Consider the following 27250-nt stretch of genomic DNA (forward strand, 5'->3'; position numbering starts at 1 on the left):
TGAGGAAGACATGAGGGCCGAAATGTTGTCGTTTCTCTCATAGCAGTGTACAATTTAGCCAGCTGTTTTTAAATAGAGCGTTTTGTGGACTGTTCACAGTCCCTGGTCTAAAGATGGAAGGCTTGGAGATGTCCGCTATGATACCTGCACTACAGGAGCTAGCGAGGTGAGACTCCGCTGTTTTTACGCTGGACATTGTTATTGTTTAGCTACTGTAGGTAGCTAACATGCTAGCTAATGCTGGATAACTTAGTAAAGTTTTCTAACTGCTCGGCATATTTCTGTTTAATATAATAATTGAACAGTGTGACTTGATAAACGTCAATAATGCTAACTAGCTCGGTAGCTTGTTAATAGTACACTTAGCTAGCTACTGTAGCTAGCTAACTACATTGCTGTAACAACTTGTCAATGCAGTAGAATCAGTCATGCATATCAGACACATTGAAGGTTTGACGATTTTCTACACTTCCAGTGCCACCGCAGAGGAATACAACAAGGTGGTTCAGAAGCCTCGTCAGATTCTCTGTCAGTTCATTGACCGAATACTGACAGACGTAGATGTCGGTGAGTCGCTGTTTCTCGCTCTGTCGCTGTTTCTCCTCGCCCAGTGTATTGACTGTGTGTCTGTTTCAGTTGCGTTGGAGCTGTCTAAGAGGTCCAGTTCAGAGCCAGCGTGTGTGATGCTGTTGGACTTTGTTCAGCACATTATAAAGTCTTCCTCTCTGATGTTTGTCAACCCTGCCTGTCAGCTGGCCCACTTCACAGACACACAGCAGAGCAGCACCGGTAAGAACGCACACACACACTTGTGGTTTAAACTGTCCTCTCCTCCTTACTCAACTCTCCCTTATTCTCCCGCTCTGTCTCTCTCGCTAGAGTTCAGTAGGTGGGTTGTCGGCAGGTTGCTGCGGGTCGCCGCGTCTCCAAGCTGTGACGTCATCCATGGGCGTGTCTCGGCCGTGCTCTGCTCCCTACTGCACGCACTCAGACCGCGAGCACCAATCACCTTCAACGTCATCGCCAAAGAGATGCTTGGATTGGTCCAGGACCTCAGCAATCTGCTCTACACACACACACACTCACACACCCCAGGAACACATACACACTCTACAAACACACACACCTTGTGGCCGGTAACCCTGCAGTCTTTCTCTGTCTCTCTCACCCCTTATCTCACCCCCTCACCCCTCCTCCTCCACTCGCCTGCCTCCTTGGAAACCCTGATTGCAGTGACAGTGAACGTTCTGACCGATGCCCTCAGGGGATTGGCCAGCCGCAGGGAGATGGGGGTGGCTTGGGAGGCGGGATGTTTGGTCTTGGCCTATGGGAGTGCTCGGTTAAGGAAGGTTGCTATGGTGATGCTGAGGCGGTTGGCAGAGATTGGTGGGTTCCCGGAGAGGCGGAGTCAGGAGTTTTTTACAGCGTACCTGATGCTGCTGGACACACACACACCTGAGCCAGAGACATATGGGGGAGAGCTGCTGAAGCTGACCCAGTGTGTGTTTGGATCTGCGCACACACCTGCTCACACACACACACGTTTTGAGCGTACCCACCTGGCCCAGCTGTTGGAACGTGTGTGTGTTCTGGCAGGTGCGGGCTTAGTTCTGGAATTAGAGGTCAGCCAATCTCTGAGCTTTGTCTTTAACTTCCTGTTGTCCGTTCCACCGGGATACGAGAGCGCCTCGTCGCTACGGAGACAGAGAGTCACTGATGTCTGCAGAAACCTCACACACTCCATCGGGATGGAGAAACAGTCTGAGGTACGCACACACCATAGAGGTAGAAAGAGGACTCATCTTTGTATCTGTGCAATTATTACGTTTTTCTCAGCATGGCCAGTGCAAGTGAGGCAATCTCTATTTTAAAGTGGTCAATTTTTTTCTTCTTTTGTGTAAAAAAAAGCGTAAAGCTAATGTTGATGATTTACCACCACCTGCAGTGCTGGAGTCCTGAACCAAATCTTGTGTGTCATTCATTTATTGTGGCCACTAGACGGTGATATTTTATAAACCATAGGCAACCCAATTTGAAAAAGAAGACAATGCTCTGATCGTTGACTGATCGCTCCCAACCCATTGTAGTCTCCACCCAGTTGACTATTTTAAAATGGTGGAACCCCTCAATGGCAATGACCATGCTGAAATGGGTTTTATCCATCTAGAGTCCCCTTTCCACCTGTATCTCTCTCACACACACACACTGGCCTTCATTTATCAACCAATTGCATTTGGTTTGAATATTTGTGTAAAATCAACTTACAGTCCTGTGTGTGTGTGTGTGTGTGTGTGTCAGTGTGTGCATGGGTTTCTTTACACTGCCCTGAAGGCTGAGGTTGCCGTGGTGATGCAAGAGAGGGAGGATGGAGAAACGGCTGCTAAGCGACCCTGTCTACCCATCACCCCCCTGGCCAGCAAGACCCCCGAAACCCCCCCGATGTGAGTCACATCTGATCTCTACTCTCTAGATCACTCTAAATCCTACTGTCCATATCAACGTGTTACCATCTTTATCTTTATGTGTGTGTGTAGGGAGGTGGACATGCGTGTGCGTAGTGAGGTGTGGGCGGCAGTGAGCAGCAGGCTGGATGACCTTCTGGCTTCTCTGGTGAACTGTGACCTTGACCCGACGACCCCTGAGCCTGATGCTGACCCTCAGATGACCCTGAGAGCTCTGGAGGGACTCTCTCTCATCCTGCACCTGGCTGGCCTCTGTTACACACACACCAGGTATATCACACACACACCCAAAAGGTAACATACACACACCAACACACACCAGGTATCACACACCCCACATTATCTCTCACACAGATCTTTCCATCTCTCTTTCTCTCCTCCAGTTCCTCCTCTCTGCTGTGGCTGTCTGCCTCCACTCTGGGCAGGGCTTTGGAAACCTGTCAATCACTACTGGGTGGGGCTAAGTCTACCGCCGACCACGCCCATATACGGTCTGCCATCCAGGTGGCTGTCAGAATACTGGACTCCATCATCTACCTGACAAGTAAGAAAACACACACGCACACACACACATATACATATAAATTGTTGTCATGTAAAATGTCGTTCTTGCCTCCGTGTCTGTGCGTAGTGAGTAGCCCGGCTGAGGACAATGGTCTCCAGAATAGTGTGTGCGCGTTGCTGTCCGTGCCATGGGTGTGTGAGCTGTCGTCTGTCCCAGCCTATCAGATGGCAGGATTCCCCCCCAGCCTCCCCGACTTGGCTAAGAGAATGTCTCCCTGCTACTGTGAGTTTGTGTGTGTGTGTGTGTGTGTGTGTGTGTGTGTGTGTGTGTGTGTGTGTGTGTGTGTGTGTGTGTGTGTGTGTGTGTGAATATAACATCTCTGTCTCTGCAGCCCCCCAGGTCCAGGCGGAGTGTGTGTTGCTGCTGTCTCTGCTGCGTGAGGATGTGTGTGTGTCGTGGCGTGTGTCTGTGTGTTCCCAGGCCCTGGAGAGTCCCCATGAGGTGGTCAGGGCCAGTGCTGTCAGGAGCTTTCCTCTACTACTGCACCATGTGGGACACACACACCACAACCTAACACACACCACGTTAATGTAAGTACACACACCACAACCTGACACACACCACCTTAATGTAAGTACACACACCACAACTTGACACACACCACCTTAATGTAAGTACACACACCACAACCTGACACACACCACCTTAATGTAAGTACACACACCACAACCTGACACACACCACCTTGCACACTGACATACTTTCAGCGTTTCCATCACTGTGTCAGGGGTATGCTAACAGTGTTTCTGTCTGTGTAGGAGTGTCCTGGAGGACAGCTCAGAGCAGGTGAGGGCGGAGCTAGCTGGTATTTCTGGTCACCTGACCTGCGTCCTATCGGGGAGCTCCAAATTAAATGTCAATCACAAGGAGCCCCTCCCACTACCCATGATCCTTTGCTCCCGCCTCGGCCTTGCAGCTGAGCATGCTGGGAAGGGCACTCCCATTGGAGCATCCGTCATCAAGCCTGTCCTACCTCTGCTACGACCGAGTAGCAGCAGTGTTGCCAAAAGAGGTGTGTGTGTGTGTTCTTGTTTTAATGTTGACGAAATGAGTGTGTGAGATCTTACGTGTCTGTGTGTGTGTGTCTTAGCGTTCCTAGATGCTCTGCCGCACCTCTGCCAGCATGTCAACCTTGGAGGCGGAGACAGTGACTCTCTGGCCATTCTGAGAGATCTGATTGGCCTAATAGAAGACCCAGACCCGTCAGTCAGAACACTCTTCAGCCAATCAGTTCGCTTTCTGCTGGCGGAGCCCACCTCCGAACCTGACCAGGATCCAGTCAAGGAGCTGCTGGTGTCACGTGTGAAGGAGGCGTTCAGTAAGGCTAAACTCAACAGAGACGACGAGCTACGCAGCACGCTCATACTGACCACTGGAGAGATTGGCAGGTAACACACACATCAGAAAACACTTTATGTCTTGGTGAAAAAGATGTGATGGAGATGAATTAGACCTTGGTGACAGTTCTAACAATCTTTCTCTCCCTCCACCCCCCCTCTTTCTCTCTGTCTCTCCCTCCCTCTCTCTCTCTCCCCCAGGGCTGCTAAGGGTAGCTTGGTGTCGTTCTCTCTCCTGAGGTTACTGCACTGTCTCCTGTCCAAGTCCTCTCCTGTCTCTGTCTCAGCCTACACACAGATCACTGCCCTGGCCACAGCTAGAGGACTCAAACTACAGACACTGTTCAGTCAGTACAAGAACCCTGTCTGCCAGGTAACCCTGTCTGCCAGGTAACCCTGTCTGCCAGGTAACCCTGTCTGCCAGGTAACCCTGTCTGCCAGGTAACCCTGTCTGCCAGGTAACCCTGTCTGCCAACACACACACACTTGTATATAATCACAACTGTCTGCTTGTACCTGGTTGTACCAGTGTTGGTGTGTGTGTTTAGTTCCTGGTAGAGTCTCTCCACTCGCGTCACGTCGGCTCCCTGCGGAGCACGCCAGAGCAAGGTAGCCAGCTAGCCAATCAGAGAGAAGTAGCTCTGGACATCCTGTCTCAGGTCGCCCACGCCTTTGACTTCCCTGACCTGCAGCGCTTCCTCACGGTATGTACACACACACATATATACAGTTGAAGTCGGAAGTTTACACACACTTATGTTGGAATCATTAAGACTAATGTTTCAACCACTCCACAAATTTCTTGTTAACAAACTATAGTTTTGGCATGTCGGTTAGGACATCGACTTGGTGCATGACAACAATTACAGACAGATTATTTCACTTATAATTCACTGTATCACAATTCCAGTGGGTCAGAAGTTTACATACACTAAGTTGACTGTGCCCTTAATTTTCTGGAATTTTCCAAGTTGTTTAAGTCATTGCTTTAGAAGCTTCTAATAGACTAATTGACATCATTTGATTCAATTGGAGGTGTACCTGTGGATGTATTTCAAGGCCTCCCTTCAAACACAGTTCCTCTTTGCTTGACATCATGGGAAAATCAAAAGAAAACAGCCAAGACCTCAGAAAACAATTGTAGACCATTTCCAAATGCCTGAATGTACCACGTTCATCTGTAGAATCAATAGTATGCCAGTATAAACACCATGGGACCACGCAGCCATCATACCACTCAGGAAGGAGACGCGTTCTGTCTCTTAGAGATGAATGTACTTTGGTGCGAAAAGTGCAAATCAATCCCAGAACAACAGCAAAGGACCTTGTGAAGATGCTGGAGGGAACAGGTACAAAAGTATCTATATCCACAGTAAAACGAGTGGGGGTACTTTGCTGCAGGAGGGACTGGTGCACTTCACAAAATAGATGGCATCATGAGCAGGAAAATTATGTGGCTATATTGAAGCAACATCTCAAGACATCCGTCAGGAAGTGAAAGCTTGGTCGCAAATGGGTCTTCCAAATGGAAAATGACCCCAAGCATACTTCCAAAGTTGTGGCAAAATGGCTTAAGGAAAACAAAGTCACGGTATTGGAGTGGCCATCACAAAGCCCTGACCTCAATCCTATAGAATTGTGTGGGCAGAACTGAAAAAGCGTGTGCGATCAGGGAGGCCTATAAACCTGACTCAGTTACACCAGCACTGTCAGGAGGAATTGGCCAAAATTCACCCAACTTATTGTGGGAAGCTTGTGGAAGGCTACCTGAAACGTTTGACCCAAGTTAAACTATTTAAAGGCAATGCTACCAAATACTAATTGAGTGTATGTAAACTTATGACCCACTGGGAATGGGATGAAAGAAAAGCTGACAAATCGTTCTCTCAACTATTATTCTGACATTTCACATTAAAATGAAGTGGTCATCCTAAATGACTTAAGACTAGGACTTTTTACTAGGATTAAATGTCAGGAATTGTGAAAAACACAAACAAATGTCAGTTTGTTTATTATAATCTAGAACTTGATATTGAAATCAGCAAGGATTTAATTTGGACCAATTGAAATGTGTGTGTATACAGTGTGTGTGTGTGGTGTGTGTGTTTGCAGAGGACTCTCCAGGTGCTCCTCCCCTATCTGGCCGCGAAGGCCAGCACCACAGGCTCCGCCCTCATCAGGACGCTGGCCAATGAGATGAAAGCGAACCGGCGCGAGATCCTGATCAACAACTTTAAGTACATCTTCAGCCACCTGGTGTGTTCCTGCACTAAGGAGGAGCTGGAGAGAGCCTTCCACTACCTCCAGAGAGAGACGGAGATAGAGCTGGGCTCTCTGCTGAGGCAGGACTTCCAGGGCCTGCACAACGAGCTGCTGCTACGCTTGGGAGAACACTACCAACAAGTACACACACTGGGGCATTGCTTTGTGTCCAACATCCTTTAGCTGGATATATGTTCACTTCATGTCATCATGGCCTTGTGTGGCTTATTGCGTTGTCTGTGTAGGTGTTTAATGGTTTGACTGTGTGTGTTTGTGTGTAGGTGTTTAATGGTCTGACTGTGTGTGTTTGTGTGTAGGTGTTTAATGGTCTGACTGTGTGTGTTTGTGTGTAGGTGTTTAATGGTCTGACTGTGTGTGTTTGTGTGTAGGTGTTTAATGGTCTGACTGTGTGTGTTTGTGTGTAGGTGTTTAATGGTCTGACTGTGTGTGTTTGTGTGTAGGTGTTTAATGGTCTGACTGTGTGTGTTTGTGTGTAGGTGTTTAATGGTCTGACTGTGTGTGTTTGTGTGTAGGTGTTTAATGGTTTGACTGTGTGTGTTTGTGTGTGGGTGTTTAATGGTCTGACTGTGTGTGTTTGTGTGTGGGTGTTTAATGGTCTGACTGTGTGTGTTTGTGTGTGGGTGTTTAATGGTCTGACTGTGTGTGTTTGTGTGTAGGTGTTTAATGGTCTGACTGTGTGTGTTTGTGTGTAGGTGTTTAATGGTCTGACTGTGTGTTTGTGTGTAGGTGTTTAATGGTCTGACTGTGTGTGTTTGTGTAGGTGTTTAATGGTTTGACTGTGTGTGTAGGTGTTTAATGGTCTGACTGTGTGTGTAGGTGTTTAATGGTTTGACTGTGTGTGTTTGTGTGTAGGTGTTTAATGGTTTGACTGTGTGTGTTTGTGTGTAGGTGTTTAATGGTCTGGCCATCCTGGCCTCATTTGCCTCCAATGACGACCCGTACCAGGGACCCCGTGACATCACCACCCCGGAACACATGGTAATGACATCACACTGATGACATCATTGCTTTTCTGATTAGTTTCTAGGAGATGCATCAGTCCTTTAGCAGTGGCGAGTCTTCCTCTTTACTTTAAATCTCTCTCTCTCTCCCCCAGGCTGATTACCTCCAGCCCAAGCTGCTGGGCATCCTGGCCTTCTTCAACATGCAGCTGCTGAGCTCCAGTGCTGGGGAGAAGGACGGTAAGAAGATGGCCCTGACCAGCCTGATGGCCCTGATGAAGATGATGGGCTCCAAACACACCAGCTCAGTCCGAGTCAAGATGATGACCACACTACGGACTGGACTACGATACAGACAAGACTTCCCTCTGCTCTGCTGCCAGTCAGTACACATAGTGCTAACACACGTACACACACACACACTAATTCAGTTTGCTTGCTTCCTTCTTCCTGGTTATAACTTATTGTTTCCTGTGTGGACAGGACGTGGGAGTGTTTTGTGCGTACAGTAGAGCCCGCCCACCTGGGGCCGTTGCTCAGTCATGTGATCGTGGCGCTTCTTCCGCTGATACCACTCCAGCCCAGAGAGACTGCTGCTATAATACACTACCTCATACTGGACAACAGGTAACTGGACACACACACACACACCACCCACACACACAGGTAACAATCTCTGTCTGTGTCCTACAGGGAAGAGGTGCAGGACTATCTTCATGAAATCTACTTCCTGCCAGACCACCCTGAACTCAAAGACATACACACTGTCCTGCAGGACTACAAGAAGGTGGGAACACACACACACACACACAGTCCTACAAAAGGTGAGTACACACATATGGGTTATTACCCTGGCCAGATAAAGTCCTTCCAGCCATTGGTCTGTAGGCCTGAGACGTTCACCCAAAAACACTGTTTTACTCCGCAGGGGAAAGCACCAATACACTCACTTTTGATGATGATGACAAATAATGAAGGTTATCTTCTCTCTAGTTGACGTCCAGGACCAGTGACCTGGCTGCAGGCCTGCAGCTCTCCATGAGGGCTGTCCAACACGAGAACCTGGACGTCAGAGTTCACGCTCTGACCAGCCTCAAGGACATGATGCACAGCAACCAGGTGTGTGTTGTTTCTTTAACAACACATGATTCATAGTTGTCACATTTTGTGTGTTTTGCTGAGAGGCTGTGTGTTATGTTCTGCTGTGTGTGTGTTCTCTAGGAGTGGTTGCTGCGACAGGTGTGTGCGTCGGAGGCGGTAGAGCCAGTCATCTCCTCATTAGTCTCAGTGTTACTGCGAGGTTGTCAGGACTCTTCTCCGACGGCCAGGCTGCTGTGTGGGGAGTGTCTGGGGGAACTGGGGGCCGTGGACCCTGGACGGCTGGACCTCTCGCACACACACACACACGGCAGCAGCAACACCTTCGTGGTAAGGACAGAGCGTGAACGCTGTGAATTGAACCCAGAAAGGAAACAGCGTTTCTTCCAATTTGTTGAATCTGAATAAATATTTGTGTGTGTGTGTGTGTAGAGTGGGGTGGAGGAGAGTAACTTTGCCTATGAACTACTGACGGAACTGACCAGGACTTTCTTGGCGTATGCTGATGATGTCAGAGCACAGGACTCGGCAGCCTATGCAATGCAGGTACACAAAATCTGATTCTTTATTGTTAACAACCAATTCATTCATTGGAGGCAAAAACATGGAGCTCCTTCCTGACACGTGTGTGTTTGTTCCAGGAGCTGCTGTCTATATTTGAGTGTCGTGAGGGCCGTAGTGACTCCCCTGGTCGACGGCTGTGGAGGAGATTCCCTGAACAAGTCCAAGAGATACTGGAGCCTCACCTCAACAGCAGGTACTCTCTCTCTCACTATCTCACTCTCTCACACACACACACATACCACATCATCTCTCCTGTTTGTGTAGGTATAAGAGCAGTCAAAAGGTGGTGAACTGGTCCAAGGTGAAGAAGCCTGTCTACCTCAGCAGCCGAGGAACCAAGTTCTCTGATTGGTCAGCTACCTGGGCCGGATACCTCATCAGCAAGGTAACCTCTGAGCCTGGACTTTAACCACTGTCAGCCAGCTTTGCTGGATACCTCACCAGCCAGGTCAGTCTTGAAATATATACCATAGTTCATGGCCAACAATAAAAAAAACACTGGTCCCAACATTAAACCCTGTGGTACACACTTTTAAATGTATATGTGGTAACGCTGTTTTTAATTTATAAACAAATTCAAATTGTTTGGGGGATAACTTTCCGACACGTTGTATGGGTTTGTTTCAGGTGAGACATGAGTTGGCCAGCAAGGTATTCACCTGTTGCAGTTTCATCATCAAACACGACTACAAAGTTACCATCTACCTGCTGCCCCATATACTGCTTTACATGCTGATGGGCTGCACTGCTGTTGAACAAGGAGAGGTACCACACACCGCTCACTACCTCCTCTTTCTTTATGACTAATAGAATTACAACAACTAAAAGCTTATTTAGATCAAATGAACATAATTAACTCCAACTGAGATTACATTTATTGTGACATTAAATGATTGATCTGGCCTCCTCACTGCATCGCAGTGCCTGAGGCATCACTACAGACCTGGGTTTGATCCCAGGCTGTGTCACAACCGGCCGTGACCGGGAGTCCCATAGTGCGGCGCACAATTGGCCCAGCGTCGCCCGGGTCGGGAGGGTTTGGCTCATCGCGCTCTAGTGACTCCTTGTGGTGGGCCGGGCTCCTGCAGGCTGACTTCAGTCGTCAGTTTCCTCCAAGACATTGGTGCAGCTGGCTTCCTGGTTAAGCGGGCAGATGTTAATTAAGAAGCGCTGTTTGGCGGGTCATGTTTCGGAGGATGCATGACTCAACCTTCGTCTTTCCCGAGCCCATTGGGGAGTTGCAGCGATGAGACAAGATCGTAAATACCAATTAGATATCACAAAATTGTGGCGGAAAAGGTGGTCAAATACAAAAAAAAATGTAAAAGTTCAATTAAATCTGTTTCTCCAGGTAACAGAGGAAATGCTGGCTGTGCTCACAGAGGGTGATGGGCGTGGCGGGCGTGTCCAGGAGGCCTCATCTAGCCTTTCACAGCTCAGTACTCAGAACCAGGAAGCAACGTCCAGCCTATCACAGCTGAGCACCCAGACGGTGTTCAGTATGCTGGCTCACCTCACCCAGTGGAGCCGACACACACTGTCGGCTAGAATCAAACACAGAGGTTAGTAACACACACACTTCATTGCTGAACCTCAGAATGCACTGTGTAATAACAGGCGTGGAGGTATGATGATACCTTTGAAGTGTGTCTCCTTTAGTCTGTGTGTGTGTGTTTACAGAAAGTGGTGACTACCAGCGGGTGGTAGCGTTTCTAAAAGGCATCCCTCAGGACGTGTTAGCCAAGGCCTCTCTACGGTCTAAAGCCTACACCAGAGCCCTGATGCACTTCGAGGCTTACATACTGGAGAACAAAGAGGACATCCAAGATCATCTGAGCTTCCTACAGGTAACTCTCTCACACACCACCGCATCACGTCTACCGGTGAGACACATACTGAATAGAGAATCCTAACACATAGTGTGTGTGTGTGCAGACGCTGTACGCGGCCATGCACGAACCGGACGGTGTGAGGGGTGCGAACGCTCTCCGGCGGGAAGAGCCGTCCCTACGGGAACAGATTCTAGAACACGAGAGCATCGGGTTGCTAAGAGACGCTACGGCCTGCTACGACCGGGCCATACAGCTGGAGTCCGACCAGGTAACACACACACACACACACGTGTTGATGAAGTGTGTATCAGTATATGTGGTTGTGAATACAGACTGCAGTGAACTCTGTCTCCCTGTCTAGATAGGACACTACCATGGGGTGATGAGTTCTATGCTGGGGCTGGGACAGCTCTCTACTGTCGTCACACAGGTCAATGGAGTCCTGGCCAACAGGTGACAAAACACACACATCCATGCTAGTCCAGTAAATGAGTCCTTTCCATTGTAAACACAGGTTATTTTCTCCTGGTTATCCGTAGGCCCCAGTGGAAGTCTGATCTGAACACCTACAGGGTGGAAGCTGCCTGGAAGCTCAGCAAGTGGGACCTACTGGAGGACTACCTGGGCTCTGGTGAGAACACACACACACACACATGTTGACATTGCTATAACATTTGACCATTGTTTTGGTGTGTGTGTGTGTGCAGATCGTAAGTCCAGCACGTGGGGTGTGAGGCTGGGTCAGATGCTGCTAGCGGCTAAGCGGCGCGACACGGAGACGTTCTACGACAAACTGAAGCTGGTCAGGACAGAGCAGGTGGTGCCTCTAGCTGCTGCTAGCTATGAGACTGGGACCTACCAGAGAGGATACGAATACATCGTCAGGTCACACACTAACCTCCTCACACACAGATACACCCACCTTTATACACACATACAGGCACACTGATGTGTGTATTTGTGTGTGTTTAGGCTTCACATGCTAAGTGAGTTGGAGCATGCCTTCACTGACCTCCAGAAACAGAGAGAAGGCCATGCCCCTAGCGCAGCCACGCTGCCCTCCCATTGGCCAGATCGGCTGGAGATGACCCAGAATTCTTTCCGCGCCAAAGAGCCAATCCTGGCCCTGCGGCGAGCCCTGCTGAGCATCGGCTCAAGGTGAGTCCCACTAGACTCTTTGAACCCAGTGTGAAGGAATATTTGATGTTTGTGCTTTTCTAATAACCAATTAGACTGGGTTCATGTAAGTGACTGATTGATCGTGCCTGGGAAGAATCCTCACTATCAGTATCTGCAATTATCTGCAAGTACGCCCAGACCCTTGTTTTGAGAACGAAAGATATGTCCGTTTGAAGGTCTCAGCTTGGAGAGAAGAAGCCTCGTGAGGTATTGGTTTGTAACATGCATGAACCAAGCTAAATCATGCAAATATAAGTAGTATATAAGAGAAGTAACTAGACTGCTCCTTTCAGACCGGTTCTTTATGCATCTAAGTTTGACTGTGACCTCTCCAGCTTGCTGTTAATAATCAATTATTCACTTAATATGGACTTCAGGTGTCCCCGGTGGTCATTTCCACAACACCACTAAGCTAAAGCCGAGGCAATCACTCTGAGAGCTAATGCTAATTTTCACATCACAGGCAAGGTTACTCATTTTGTGTGTGTGTGTGTGTGTGTCTCAGTGTGTGTGAGGGGCTGGTCGGAGAGTGCTGGTTGCAGAGTGCCCGGGTGGCCAGGAAGGCGGGACATCATCAGACAGCCTTCAACGCTCTGCTGAACGGACAGAACACACACACTGCTGAACTACTGACAGAGAAGGCCAAGTGGCTATGGTCCAAGGTACACGCATATAAACACTAACCTACTCTCTCTTACACACAAACACATGCTCTCACTCACGCACACACACTCACATGCATCTCTCTCTCTGTGTCTCTGTAGGGAGATGTCCACCAGGCGTTGATAGTTCTCCAGAAGGGAGTGACTCAGTGTTTCCCAGTCGACCAGCCTCTCTCAGACCAGAGGAGTCTACAGACCAAAGGTAAAGTCTACTGTTGTTAATAATGACATAACATAATGAGATGTAATTACAGATATGGGTCATGATGATATGGTGTTTCAGGTAAAGCCATGCTTCTGGTGGGACGCTTCATGGAGGAGACAGCCAACTTTGAGTCCAACGCCATCATGAAGGCCTACAAGGTACCTAGCACGATACTACCCAACCCGATACGACCCAACTACCCGACATTATACTACCCAACTACCCGACATTATACGACCCAACTACCCGACATTATACTACCCAACCCGATACTACCCAACTACCCAACATTATACTACCCAACTACCCGACATTATACTACCCAACTACCCGACATTATACTACCCAACTACCCGACATTATACTACCCAACTACCCGACATTATACTACCCAACTACCCGACATTATACTACCCAACTTCCCAACATTATACTACCCAACACGATACGACCCGACATTATACTACCCAACCCGATACGACCCAACTACCCGACATTATACTACCCAACCCGATACTACCCGACATTATACTACCCAACCCGATACGACCCAACTACCCGGCATTATACTACCCAACCCGATACGACCCAACTACCCAACATTATACTACCATCGCGATACTACCCGACGTTATACTACCCAATGCGATACTACCCAACTACCCGACATTATACTACCCAACTCGATACTACCCAACTACCCGACATTATACTACCCAACGAGAAACAACCCAACACTATCAACCATATACTACCCAAAGCTCTACTACCCAAGACGATACTACCCGAACTATGAACCATATATTACCCAACGCTATACTACCCAACACTATCAACCATATACTACGCAATGCTATACTACCCCAATGCAATACTACCCAACACTATCAACCATATACTACCCAACACTATACTACCCAACAGTGTCCAGTGCCATCATGAAGGCTTACAATGTACCCAACACTAACGTTGCCTTCCTCTACCTCTGCAGGATGTGACCACCCTGCTACCAGAGTGGGAGGATGGTAACTTCTACCTGGCTAAATACTATGACAAGTTGATGCCCATGGTGACAGACAACAAGCTGGAGAAACAGGGCAACCTCATACGATACATCGTCACCTACTTTGGAAAGTAAGACGAGCATCTCTCCTGTCGTAATACTGAAATGTCTACTGGCGGATATTGTTGTCGCCACCACTTCTGCACTATGTCCTGTGTTGTTGTCCAGAGCTCTGCAGTTTGGGAACCAGTACATCTATCAGGCCATGCCTCGGATGCTGTCTCTCTGGCTGGACTTCGGGGCCAAAGTCTACGAGTATGAGAAAGGTAACAGTGTGTGTGTTGGTCAGTGAGGGGGAGAAAGGTAACAGTGTGTGTGTTGGTCATTGAGGGGGAGAAAGGTAACAGTGTGTGTTGGTCAGTGAGGGGAGAAGGGTAACAGTGTGTTGGTCAGTGAGGGGGAGAAGGGTAACAGTGTGTTGGTCAGTGAGGGGGAGAAGGGTAACAGTGTGTTGGTCAGTGAGGGGGAGAAAGGTAACAGGGTGTGTGTTGGTCAGTGAGGAGGAGAAAGGTGACAGTGTGTGTGTTGGTCAGTGAGGGGGAGAAAGGTAACAGGGTGTGTGTTGGTCAGTGAGGAGGAGAAAGGTAACAGTGTGTGTGTTGGTCAGTGAGGGGGAGAAAGGTAACAGTGTGTGTGTTGGTCAGTGAGGGGGAGAAAGGTAACAGTGTGTGTGTTGGTCAGTGAGGGGGAGAAAGGTAACAGTGTGTGTGTTGGTCAGTGAGGGGGAGAAAGGTAACAGTGTGTGTGTTGGTCAGTGAGGGGGAGAAAGGTAACAGTGTGTGTGTTGGTCAGTGAGGGGGAGAAAGGTAACAGTGTGTGTGTTGGTCAGTGAGGGGGAGAAAGGTAACAGTGTGTTGGTCAGTGAGGGGGAGAAAGGTAACAGTGTGTTGGTCAGTGAGGGAGAGAAAGGTAACAGTGTGTGTGTTGGTCAGTGAGGGGGAGAAAGGTAACAGTGTGTTGGTCAGTGAGGGGGAGAAAGGTAACAGTGTGTGTGTTGGTCAGTGAGGGGGAGAAAGGTAACAGTGTGTGTGTTGGTCAGTGAGGGGGAGAAAGGTAACAGTGTGTTGGTCAGTGAGGGAGAGAAAGGTAACAGTGTGTGTGTTGGTCAGTGAGGGGGAGAAAGGTAACAGTGTGTTGGTGTTCCTCTTGCTCTGTGTATCTCTCCTAGAAGGGCCTTTAGACAAACCGAGACGTGTTGAACTGAATAACATGTCCATCCCTCCCCTCCATAGCGGGTCGAACAGAGCGGCAGATACGCGTGGAGCTGGGGAAGATCAACCAGGTGGTCAGCGACCACTGCACCAGGCTGGCTCCATACCAGTTCCTCACTGCCTTCTCCCAGCTCATCTCCAGGGTGTGTCACAGCAGTGAGGATGTCTTCAACGTCCTCATGGACATCGCTGCCAAGGTGCTGCTGGCCTACCCTCAGCAGGCCATGTGGTTGATGACCGCAGTGTCCAAGGTAGGGGAGGGGTGGGGTGGGAGTGGGAGTGTGTGAGGCAGGAAGGGATGTGTGTCTGAGTAGCTACTGTCCTACCTTGCATGGAGTTTAAAATGTTACTTGAGAAAGTGATTGTCATGTCATAGGCTCAAAGCACTTGCTAAATGTGTGTGTTCCAGTCGTCCTACCCTACCCGTATGAACCGCTGTAAGGAGATCCTGAGGAAGGCTGTCAGTCTGAAGGAGAGTCTGGGGAAGTTCATAGGAGATGCCAACAGACTGACTGACAAACTACTGGAGCTCTGCAACAAGCCGGTACACACACACACACTGCAGACACACACACACTGCTAACACACACACACTGCTAACACACACACACTGCAGACACACACACACTGCAGACACACACACACTGCTAACACACACACACTGCAGACACACACACACTGCTAACACACACACACACTGCTAACACACACACACACACTGCAGACACACACACACTGCAGACACACACACACTGCTAACACACACACACCCTGCTAACATATCAGTATGGGGTCCATTTATCTCTCTCTGTATTCCAGGTGGATGGTAACAGTAGTACTCTCAGTATGGGGTCCATTTCTCTCTCTGTATTCCAGGTGGATGGTAACAGTAGTCTCAGTATGGGGTCCATTTCTCTCTCTGTATTCCAGGTGGATGGTAACAGTAGTACTCTCAGTATGGGGTCCATTTCTCTCTCTGTATTCCAGGTGGATGGTAACAGTAGTCTCAGTATGGGGTCCATTTCTCTCTCTGTATTCCAGGTGGATGGTAACAGTAGTACTCTCAGTATGGGGTCCATTTCTCTCTCTCTGTATTCCAGGTGGATGGTAACAGTAGTACTCTCAGTATGGGGTCCATTTCTCTCTCTGTATTCCAGGTGGATGGTAACAGTAGTACTCTCAGTATGGGGTCCATTTCTCTCTCTGTATTCCAGGTGGATGGTAACAGTAGTACTCTCAGTATGGGGTCCATTTCTCTCTCTCTGTATTCCAGGTGGATGGTAACAGTAGTCTCAGTATGGGGTCCATTTCTCTCTCTCTGTATTCCAGGTGGATGGTAACAGTAGTAGTCTCAGTATGGGGTCCATTTCTCTCTCTCTGTATTCCAGGTGGATGGTAACAGTAGTACTCTCAGTATGGGGTCCATTTCTCTCTCTCTGTATTCCAGGTGGATGGTAACAGTAGTACTCTCAGTATGGGGTCCATTTCTCTCTCTGTATTCCAGGTGGATGGTAACAGTAGTACTCTCAGTATGGGGTCCATTTCTCTCTCTCTGTATTCCAGGTGGATGGTAACAGTAGTACTCTCAGTATGGGGGTCCATTTCAAGCAGTTGAAGCGCCTAGTGGAGGAGCCATCGTTCAGCCAGATCCTGATCCCTCTGCAGTCTGTCCTCATCCCCACACTGCCCTCTACTGGCCCTGCAAACACACTGCACCACGACGCATTCCCCGGACACTGGGCCTACCTCGACGGCTTTGAAGATACTGTGAGTGTGTGTGTTTGGGGGGGGGGGGTAGTTTGTCTTTCTGTGTGTGTGTCTGTGTCGTGCCACATGGTGTGTGTGTGTCTCACAATAATGTGTGTGTGTAGGTGGAGATCCTAGCCTCCCTCCAGAAGCCCAAGAAGATCGGCCTGAAGGGAAGTGATGGGAGGAGCTACACTGTGATGTGTAAACCTAAAGATGACCTCCGGAAAGACTGTCGTCTCATGGAGTTCAACTGCCTCATCAACAAGGTGTTTAACCTGTCACTTCTCCAACTGGCATCTGTACAACACTCTGCTGTAGCCCAGAGATATCAGAACACTTCAGACTGTGTGTGTGTGTGTGTGTGTGTGTGTGTGTGTGTGTGTGTGTGTGTGTGTGTGTGTGTGTGTGTAGTGCCTGCGTAAGGATGCAGAGTCCAGGAGGAGGGAGCTCCATATCCGTACATATGCTGTGATCCCACTGAATGAGGAGTGTGGCATCATCGAGTGGGTCAACAACACTGGAGGTCTCCGACACATTCTGAACAAACTCTACAAGGAGAGAGGTACACCCACTGACCACACTCTACTAGGAGAGAGGTACACACACTGACCACACTACTAGGAGAGAGGTACACACACTGACCACACTACTAGGAGAGGTACACCCACTGACCACACTATACTAGTAGAGAGGTACACACACTGACCACACTACTAGGAGAGAGGTACACCCACTGACCACACTACTAGGAGAGAGGTACACCCACTGACCACACTACTAGGAGAGAGGTACACCCACTGACCACACTCTACTAGGAGAGAGGTACACCCACTGACCACACTCTACTAGGAGAGAGGTACACTCACTGACCACACTCTACTAGGAGAGAGGTACACCCACTGACCACACTACTAGGAGAGAGGTACACCCACTGACCACACTACTAGGAGAGAGGTACACCCACTGACCACTCTACTAGGAGAGAGGTACACCCACTGACCACTCTACTAGGAGAGAGGTACACCCACTGACCACACTCTACTAGGAGAGAGGTACACCCACTGACCACACTCTACTAGGAGAGGTACACCCACTGACCACACTCTACTAGGAGAGAGGTACACCCACTGACCACACTCTACTAGGAGAGAGGTACACTCACTGACCACACTCTACTAGGAGAGAGGTACACCCACTGACCACACTACTAGGAGAGAGGTACACCCACTGACCACACTCTACTAGGAGAGAGGTACACCCACTGACCACACTACTAGGAGAGAGGTACACCCACTGACCACTCTACTAGGAGAGAGGTACACCCACTGACCACACTCTACTAGGAGAGAGGTACACCCACTGACCACACTCTACTAGGAGAGAGGTACACCCACTGACCACACTCTACTAGGAGAGAGGTACACCCACTGACCACACTACTAGGAGAGAGGTACACCCACTGACCACACTCTACTAGGAGAGAGGTACACCCACTGACCACACTACTAGGAGAGAGGTACACCCACTGACCACACTACTAGGAGAGAGGTACACCCACTGACCACACACTACTAGGAGAGAGGTACACCCACTGACCACACACTACTAGGAGAGAGGTACACCCACTGACCACACTACTAGGAGAGAGGTACACCCACTGACCACACTACTAGGAGAGAGGTACACCCACTGACCACACTACTAGGAGAGAGGTACACCCACTGACCACACTACTAGGAGAGAGGTACACCCACTGACCACACTACTAGGAGAGAGGTACACCCACTGACCACACTACTAGGAGAGAGGTACACCCACTGACCACTCTACTAGGAGAGAGGTACACCCACTGACCACACTCTACTAGGAGAGAGGTACACCCACTGACCACACTCTACTAGGAGAGAGGTACACCCACTGACCACACTCTACTAGGAGAGAGGTACACCCACTGACCGCACTACTAGGAGAGAGGTACACCCACTGACCACACTACTAGGAGAGAGGTACACACACTGACCACACTACTAGGAGAGAGGTACACACACTGACCACACTACTAGGAGAGAGGTACACACACTGACCACACTACTAGGAGAGAGGTACACACACTGACCACACTCTACTAGGAGAGAGGTACACCCACTGACCACACTCTACTAGGAGAGGTACACCCACTGACCACACTACTAGGAGAGAGGTACACACACTGACCACACTACTAGGAGAGAGGTACACCCACTGACCACACTCTACTAGGAGAGGTACACCCACTGACCACACTCTACTAGGAGAGGTACACCCACTGACCACACTCTACTAGGAGAGGTACACCCACTGACCACACTACTAGGAGAGAGGTACACCCACTGACCACACTACTAGGAGAGAGGTACACCCACTGACCACACTACTAGGAGAGAGGTACACCCACTGACCACTCTACTAGGAGAGAGGTACACCCACTGACCACACTCTACTAGGAGAGAGGTACACCCACTGACCACACTCTACTAGGAGAGAGGTACACCCACTGACCACACTCTACTAGGAGAGAGGTACACCCACTGACCACACTACTAGGAGAGAGGTACACACACTGACCACACTACTAGGAGAGAGGTACACACACTGACCACACTACTAGGAGAGAGGTACACACACTGACCACACTACTAGGAGAGAGGTACACACACTGACCACACTACTAGGAGAGAGGTACACACACTGACCACACTACTAGGAGAGAGGTACACACACTGACCACACTCTACTAGGAGAGGTACACCCACTGACCACACTCTACTAGGAGAGGTACACCCACTGACCACACTACTAGGAGAGAGGTACACCCACTGACCACACTCTACTAGGAGAGGTACACCCACTGACCACACTACTAGGAGAGAGGTACACACACTGACCACACTACTAGGAGAGAGGTACACCCACTGACCACACTCTACTAGGAGAGGTACACCCACTGACCACACTCTACTAGGAGAGGTACACCCACTGACCACACTCTACTAGGAGAGGTACACCCACTGACCACACTACTAGGAGAGAGGTACACACACTGACCACACTACTAGGAGAGAGGTACACCCACTGACCACACTACTAGGAGAGAGGTACACCCACTGACCACACTCTACTAGGAGAGGTACACCCACTGACCACACTACTAGGAGAGAGGTACACACACTGACCACACTACTAGGAGAGAGGTACACCCACTGACCACACTCTACTAGGAGAGGTACACCCACTGACCACACTACTAGGAGAGAGGTACACACACTGACCACACTACTAGGAGAGAGGTACACCCACTGACCACACTCTACTAGGAGAGGTACACCCACTGACCACACTACTAGGAGAGAGGTACACCCACTGACCACACTCTACTAGGAGAGGTACACCCACTGACCACACTACTAGGAGAGAGGTACACCCACTGACCACACTACTAGGAGAGAGGTACACCCACTGACCACACTCTACTAGGAGAGAGGTACTCCCACTGACCACACTACTAGGAGAGAGGTACACCCACTGACCACACTACTAGGAGAGAGGTACACCCACTGACCACACTCTACTAGGAGAGGTACACCCACTGACCACACTACTAGGAGAGAGGTACACCCACTGACCACACTACTAGGAGAGAGGTACACCCACTGACCACACTCTACTAGGAGAGAGGTACACCCACTGACCACACTACTAGAAGAGAGGTACACTCACTGACCACACTCTACTAGGAGAGAGGTACACCCACTGACCACACTACTAGGAGAGAGGTACACCCACTGACCACACTCTACTAGGAGAGGTACACCCACTGACCACACTACTAGGAGAGAGGTACACCCACTGACCACTCTACTAGGAGAGAGGTACACCCACTGACCACTCTACTAGGAGAGAGGTACACCCACTGACCACTCTACTAGGAGAGAGGTACACCCACTGACCACTCTACTAGGAGAGAGGTACACCCACTGACCACTCTACTAGGAGAGAGGTACACCCACTGACCACTCTACTAGGAGAGAGGTACACCCACTGACCACTCTACTAGGAGAGAGGTACACCCACTGACCACTCTACTAGGAGAGAGGTACACCCACTGACCACTCTACTAGGAGAGAGGTACACCCACTGACCACTCTACTAGGAGAGAGGTACACCCACTGACCACACTCTACTAGGAGAGAGGTACACCCACTGACCACACTACACTAGGAGAGAGGTACACCCACTGACCACACTACTAGGAGAGAGGTACACACACTGACCACACTACTAGGAGAGAGGTACACACACTGACCACACTCTACTAGGAGAGGTACACACACTGACCACACTACTAGGAGAGAGGTACACACACTGACCACACTCTACTAGGAGAGGTACACACACTGACCACACTCTACTAGGAGAGGTACACCCACTGACCACACTACTAGCAGAGAGGTACACCCACTGACCACACTACTAGGAGAGAGGTACACACACTGACCACACTACTAGGAGAGAGGTACACACACTGACCACACTCTACTAGGAGAGAGGTACACCCACTGACCACACTCTACTAGGAGAGGTACACCCACTGACCACACTACTAGGAGAGAGGTACACACACTGACCACACTACTAGGAGAGAGGTACACCCACTGACCACACTCTACTAGGAGAGGTACACCCACTGACCACACTCTACTAGGAGAGGTACACCCACTGACCACACTCTACTAGGAGAGGTACACCCACTGACCACACTACTAGGAGAGAGGTACACCCACTGACCACACTACTAGGAGAGAGGTACACCCACTGACCACACTACTAGGAGAGAGGTACACCCACTGACCACACTACTAGGAGAGAGGTACACCCACTGACCACACTCTACTAGGAGAGAGGTACACCCACTGACCACACTCTACTAGGAGAGAGGTACACCCACTGACCACACTCTACTAGGAGAGAGGTACACCCACTGACCACACTACTAGGAGAGAGGTACACACACTGACCACACTACTAGGAGAGAGGTACACACACTGACCACACTACTAGGAGAGAGGTACACACACTGACCACACTACTAGGAGAGAGGTACACACACTGACCACACTACTAGGAGAGAGGTACACACACTGACCACACTACTAGGAGAGAGGTACACACACTGACCACACTCTACTAGGAGAGGTACACCCACTGACCACACTCTACTAGGAGAGGTACACCCACTGACCACACTACTAGGAGAGAGGTACACCCACTGACCACACTCTACTAGGAGAGGTACACCCACTGACCACACTACTAGGAGAGAGGTACACACACTGACCACACTACTAGGAGAGAGGTACACCCACTGACCACACTCTACTAGGAGAGGTACACCCACTGACCACACTCTACTAGGAGAGGTACACCCACTGACCACACTCTACTAGGAGAGGTACACCCACTGACCACACTACTAGGAGAGAGGTACACACACTGACCACACTACTAGGAGAGAGGTACACCCACTGACCACACTACTAGGAGAGAGGTACACCCACTGACCACACTCTACTAGGAGAGGTACACCCACTGACCACACTACTAGGAGAGAGGTACACCCACTGACCACACTACTAGGAGAGAGGTACACACACTGACCACACTACTAGGAGAGAGGTACACACACTGACCACACTACTAGGAGAGAGGTACACACACTGACCACACTACTAGGAGAGAGGTACACACACTGACCACACTCTACTAGGAGAGGTACACCCACTGACCACACTCTACTAGGAGAGGTACACCCACTGACCACACTACTAGGAGAGAGGTACACCCACTGACCACACTCTACTAGGAGAGGTACACCCACTGACCACACTACTAGGAGAGAGGTACACACACTGACCACACTACTAGGAGAGAGGTACACCCACTGACCACACTCTACTAGGAGAGGTACACCCACTGACCACACTCTACTAGGAGAGGTACACCCACTGACCACACTCTACTAGGAGAGGTACACCCACTGACCACACTACTAGGAGAGAGGTACACACACTGACCACACTACTAGGAGAGAGGTACACCCACTGACCACACTACTAGGAGAGAGGTACACCCACTGACCACACTCTACTAGGAGAGGTACACCCACTGACCACACTACTAGGAGAGAGGTACACACACTGACCACACTACTAGGAGAGAGGTACACCCACTGACCACACTCTACTAGGAGAGGTACACCCACTGACCACACTACTAGGAGAGAGGTACACACACTGACCACACTACTAGGAGAGAGGTACACCCACTGACCACACTCTACTAGGAGAGGTACACCCACTGACCACACTACTAGGAGAGAGGTACACCCACTGACCACACTCTACTAGGAGAGGTACACCCACTGACCACACTACTAGGAGAGAGGTACACCCACTGACCACACTACTAGGAGAGAGGTACACCCACTGACCACACTCTACTAGGAGAGAGGTACTCCCACTGACCACACTACTAGGAGAGAGGTACACCCACTGACCACACTACTAGGAGAGAGGTACACCCACTGACCACACTCTACTAGGAGAGGTACACCCACTGACCACTCTACTAGGAGAGAGGTACACCCACTGACCACTCTACTAGGAGAGAGGTACACCCACTGACCACTCTACTAGGAGAGAGGTACACCCACTGACCACACTCTACTAGGAGAGAGGTACACCCACTGACCACACTACTAGGAGAGAGGTACACACACTGACCACACTACTAGGAGAGAGGTACACCCACTGACCACACTCTACTAGGAGAGAGGTACACCCACTGACCACACTACTAGGAGAGAGGTACACACACTGACCACACTACTAGGAGAGAGGTACACACACTGACCACACTCTACTAGGAGAGGTACACACACTGACCACACTCTACTAGGAGAGGTACACCCACTGACCACACTACTAGGAGAGAGGTACACCCACTGACCACACTCTACTAGGAGAGGTACACCCACTGACCACACTCTACTAGGAGAGGTACACCCACTGACCACACTACTAGGAGAGAGGTACACCCACTGACCACACTACTAGGAGAGAGGTACACCCACTGACCACACTACTAGGAGAGAGGTACACCCACTGACCACACTACTAGGAGAGAGGTACACCCACTGACCACACTACTAGGAGAGAGGTACACCCACTGACTACACTCTACTAGGAGAGAGGTACACCCACTGACCACACTCTACTAGCAGAGAGGTACACCCACTGACCACACTACTAGGAGAGAGGTACACCCACTGACCACACTACTAGGAGAGAGGTACACCCACTGACCACACTCTACTAGGAGAGAGGTACACCCACTGACCACACTCTACTAGGAGAGAGGTACACCCACTGACCACACTCTACTAGGAGAGAGGTACACCCACTGACCACACTACTAGGAGAGGGGTACACCCACTGACCACACTACTAGGAGAGGGGTACACCCACTGACCACACTACTAGGAGAGAGGTACACCCACTGACCACACTCTACTAGAAGAGAGGTACACCCACTGACCACACTCTACTAGAAGAGAGGTACACCCACTGACCACACTACTAGGAGAGAGGTACACCCACTGACCACACTACTAGGAGAGAGGTACACACACTGACCACACTCTACTAGGAGAGGTACACCCACTGACCACACTCTACTAGGAGAGGTACACCCACTGACCACACTACTAGGAGAGAGGTACACCCACTGACCACACTCTACTAGGAGAGGTACACCCACTGACCACACTCTACTAGGAGAGGTACACCCACTGACCACACTCTACTAGGAGAGGTACACCCACTGACCACACTCTACTAGGAGAGGGGTACACCCACTGACCACACTACTAGGAGAGAGGTACACCCACTGACCACACTCTACTAGGAGAGAGGTACACCCACTGACCACACTCTACTAGGAGAGAGGTACACCCACTGACCACACTCTACTAGGAGAGAGGTACACCCACTGACCACACTACTAGGAGAGAGGTACACCCACTGACCACACTACTAGGAGAGAGGTACACACACTGACCACACTCTACTAGGAGAGGTACACACACTGACCACACTCTACTAGGAGAGGTACACCCACTGACCACACTACTAGGAGAGAGGTACACCCACTGACCACACTACTAGGAGAGAGGTACACCCACTGACCACACTCTACTAGGAGAGGTACACCCACTGACCACACTACTAGGAGAGAGGTACACCCACTGACCACACTCTACTAGGAGAGAGGTACACACACTGACCACACTCTACTAGGAGAGAGGTACACCCACTGACCACACTCTACTAGGAGAGAGGTACACACACTGACCACACTCTACTAGGAGAGAGGTACACACACTGACCACACTCTACTAGGAGAGAGGTACACCCACTGACCACACTCTACTAGGAGAGAGGTACACACACTGACCACACTAATAAAACTCACTTACGTGTGTGTGTGTGTGTGTGTGTAGGTATCCTGATGTCAGGTAAAGAGTTGAAGAAGTTCATTCTTCCTAAGACTGCACCGTTTGAGGAGAAGCTGAAAATCCATAAGGACATCCTGTGTGCCAGACACCCCCCTGTCTTCTATGAATGGTTCCTCCGAACCTTCCCTGACCCCACCACATGGTATGACCCAGTACACACACACACACGTTTACAACACACACATACACTATAAATTACTTGTGATTTACCGTGTTTGTGTGTGTCTGGTCGGTGTGTGTGTGTAGGTACAGCAGCAGGTCAGCCTACTGTCGCTCCACAGCGGTGATGTCCGTGGTGGGCTACATCCTGGGTCTTGGAGACCGCCATGGAGAGAACATCCTGTTTGACTCATTCACCGGGGAGTGTGTTCACGTCGACTTCAACTGCCTCTTCAACAAGGTGTGTGTTGCTTGGACTTGCTTGCACCTCAACAAGTTCATGAGGCCAAATTCAATACATGCCTCTCGATCCCACCCCTTCTCCCTCTCTTTCTCCCCCCTTCACTCTCTCAGGGTGAGACGTTTGATGTTCCGGAGGTGGTTCCGTTCAGACTGACCCAGAACATGGTCCATGCAATGGGCCCCATGGGGACAGAGGGGCTGTTCAGAACCGCCTGTGAAGTCACGCTACGTCTGATGAGAGACCAGAGAGAACCACTTATGAGGTACACACACACATATATATATATATATATATATATATATATATATATATATATATATATATATATATATATATATATATATATATAAACAAACACACATAAACACAGGGATTTCAATGAAGCTGTCCCTCTTGTCAGAGGCTACTGAGATCAACATGTGCCAAACTAGCCCACCAGGTGAGTGGGACTTCAAAGGACGAACGGTAGGGGGGGGTGTAGTCAGTGTGTGTGTGTGTTTTTGTTTCAGTGTACTGAAGACGTTCCTCCATGACCCTCTGGTAGAGTGGAGTAAACCTAAAGGACTGTCCAAGACACAGGCCAGTGAGACTGGCGAGATAGTCAACGAGAAGGTACACACACACACTCTATCCCTCTCTCTCTAAATAAATAAATGTTCATATAAAACACAGTATCTCTAAATACATGTGAAAGGATTAACTAACACATCCTTTCTCCCCTCCCAGGCCAAGACCCATGTGTGTGAGATTGATCAGCGTTTGCAGGGCGTGATAAAGAGTCGTAACAAGGTGTTGGGTCTGCCTCTGTCTATAGAGGGACACGTCCACTACCTCATAGAGGAGGCTACCGACGACAAACTACTGTGTCAGATGTACCTGGGCTGGGGACCTTACCTGTGATACACACGGCTTCTCTGAGACACTGTTGACAAATTCAATACTTTTCTTGTTCTGTTATCCATTAAGTGATTTTCCTTTTTCATGTTTTTGTAAGTCTGGAGTAATTGTTTTTCATGGGGAAGTTGCATATTTCCCATTAATAAAAAAAAAAATAGTATTCTGAAATGCTGGTGTGTGTGTGTGGT

At 49.6% G+C, this 27250-nt stretch overlaps 1 protein-coding gene across 3 annotated transcripts; it reads left to right on the forward strand.

Moving 5' to 3' along the window:
- Positions 1 to 27230, forward strand: LOC139373095 (ATR serine/threonine kinase). Of its 3 annotated transcripts, XM_071113192.1 has the most exons (46): positions 1 to 166; positions 476 to 567; positions 637 to 789; positions 880 to 1766; positions 2299 to 2441; positions 2535 to 2732; positions 2846 to 3006; positions 3094 to 3249; positions 3359 to 3557; positions 3786 to 4039; positions 4118 to 4415; positions 4566 to 4737; positions 4913 to 5068; positions 6477 to 6767; positions 7536 to 7625; positions 7744 to 7970; positions 8072 to 8215; positions 8282 to 8375; positions 8582 to 8707; positions 8810 to 9016; positions 9119 to 9232; positions 9328 to 9443; positions 9515 to 9635; positions 9878 to 10015; positions 10602 to 10812; positions 10931 to 11097; positions 11186 to 11350; positions 11444 to 11535; positions 11622 to 11713; positions 11790 to 11967; positions 12055 to 12240; positions 12767 to 12923; positions 13026 to 13125; positions 13207 to 13286; positions 14120 to 14262; positions 14360 to 14457; positions 15424 to 15653; positions 15812 to 15946; positions 16966 to 17169; positions 17274 to 17417; positions 17563 to 17713; positions 25748 to 25904; positions 26009 to 26162; positions 26276 to 26427; positions 26675 to 26777; positions 26892 to 27230. In XM_071113192.1, exons 1-46 carry the CDS (start codon positions 114 to 116, stop codon positions 27063 to 27065), a joined length of 7863 nt encoding a protein of 2620 aa, XP_070969293.1. In that variant the 5' UTR covers positions 1 to 113; the 3' UTR covers positions 27066 to 27230. The 3 variants fall into 3 exon arrangements, 2 of the variants coding, with proteins under 2 accessions (XP_070969293.1, XP_070969294.1); XR_011627535.1 differs by lacking the exons at positions 25748 to 25904; positions 26675 to 26777; positions 26892 to 27230 and having other exon boundaries at positions 26015 to 26162; positions 26276 to 26410; XM_071113193.1 differs by lacking the exons at positions 16966 to 17169; positions 17274 to 17417; positions 17563 to 17713; ... (3 more) ...; positions 26675 to 26777; positions 26892 to 27230 and adding an exon at positions 16222 to 16957.
- Positions 27231 to 27250: the final 20 nt, after the last annotated feature.

Source organism: Oncorhynchus clarkii, chromosome 18, assembly GCF_045791955.1.
Source record: "Oncorhynchus clarkii lewisi isolate Uvic-CL-2024 chromosome 18, UVic_Ocla_1.0, whole genome shotgun sequence".
NCBI lineage: Eukaryota > Metazoa > Chordata > Actinopteri > Salmoniformes > Salmonidae > Oncorhynchus > Oncorhynchus clarkii.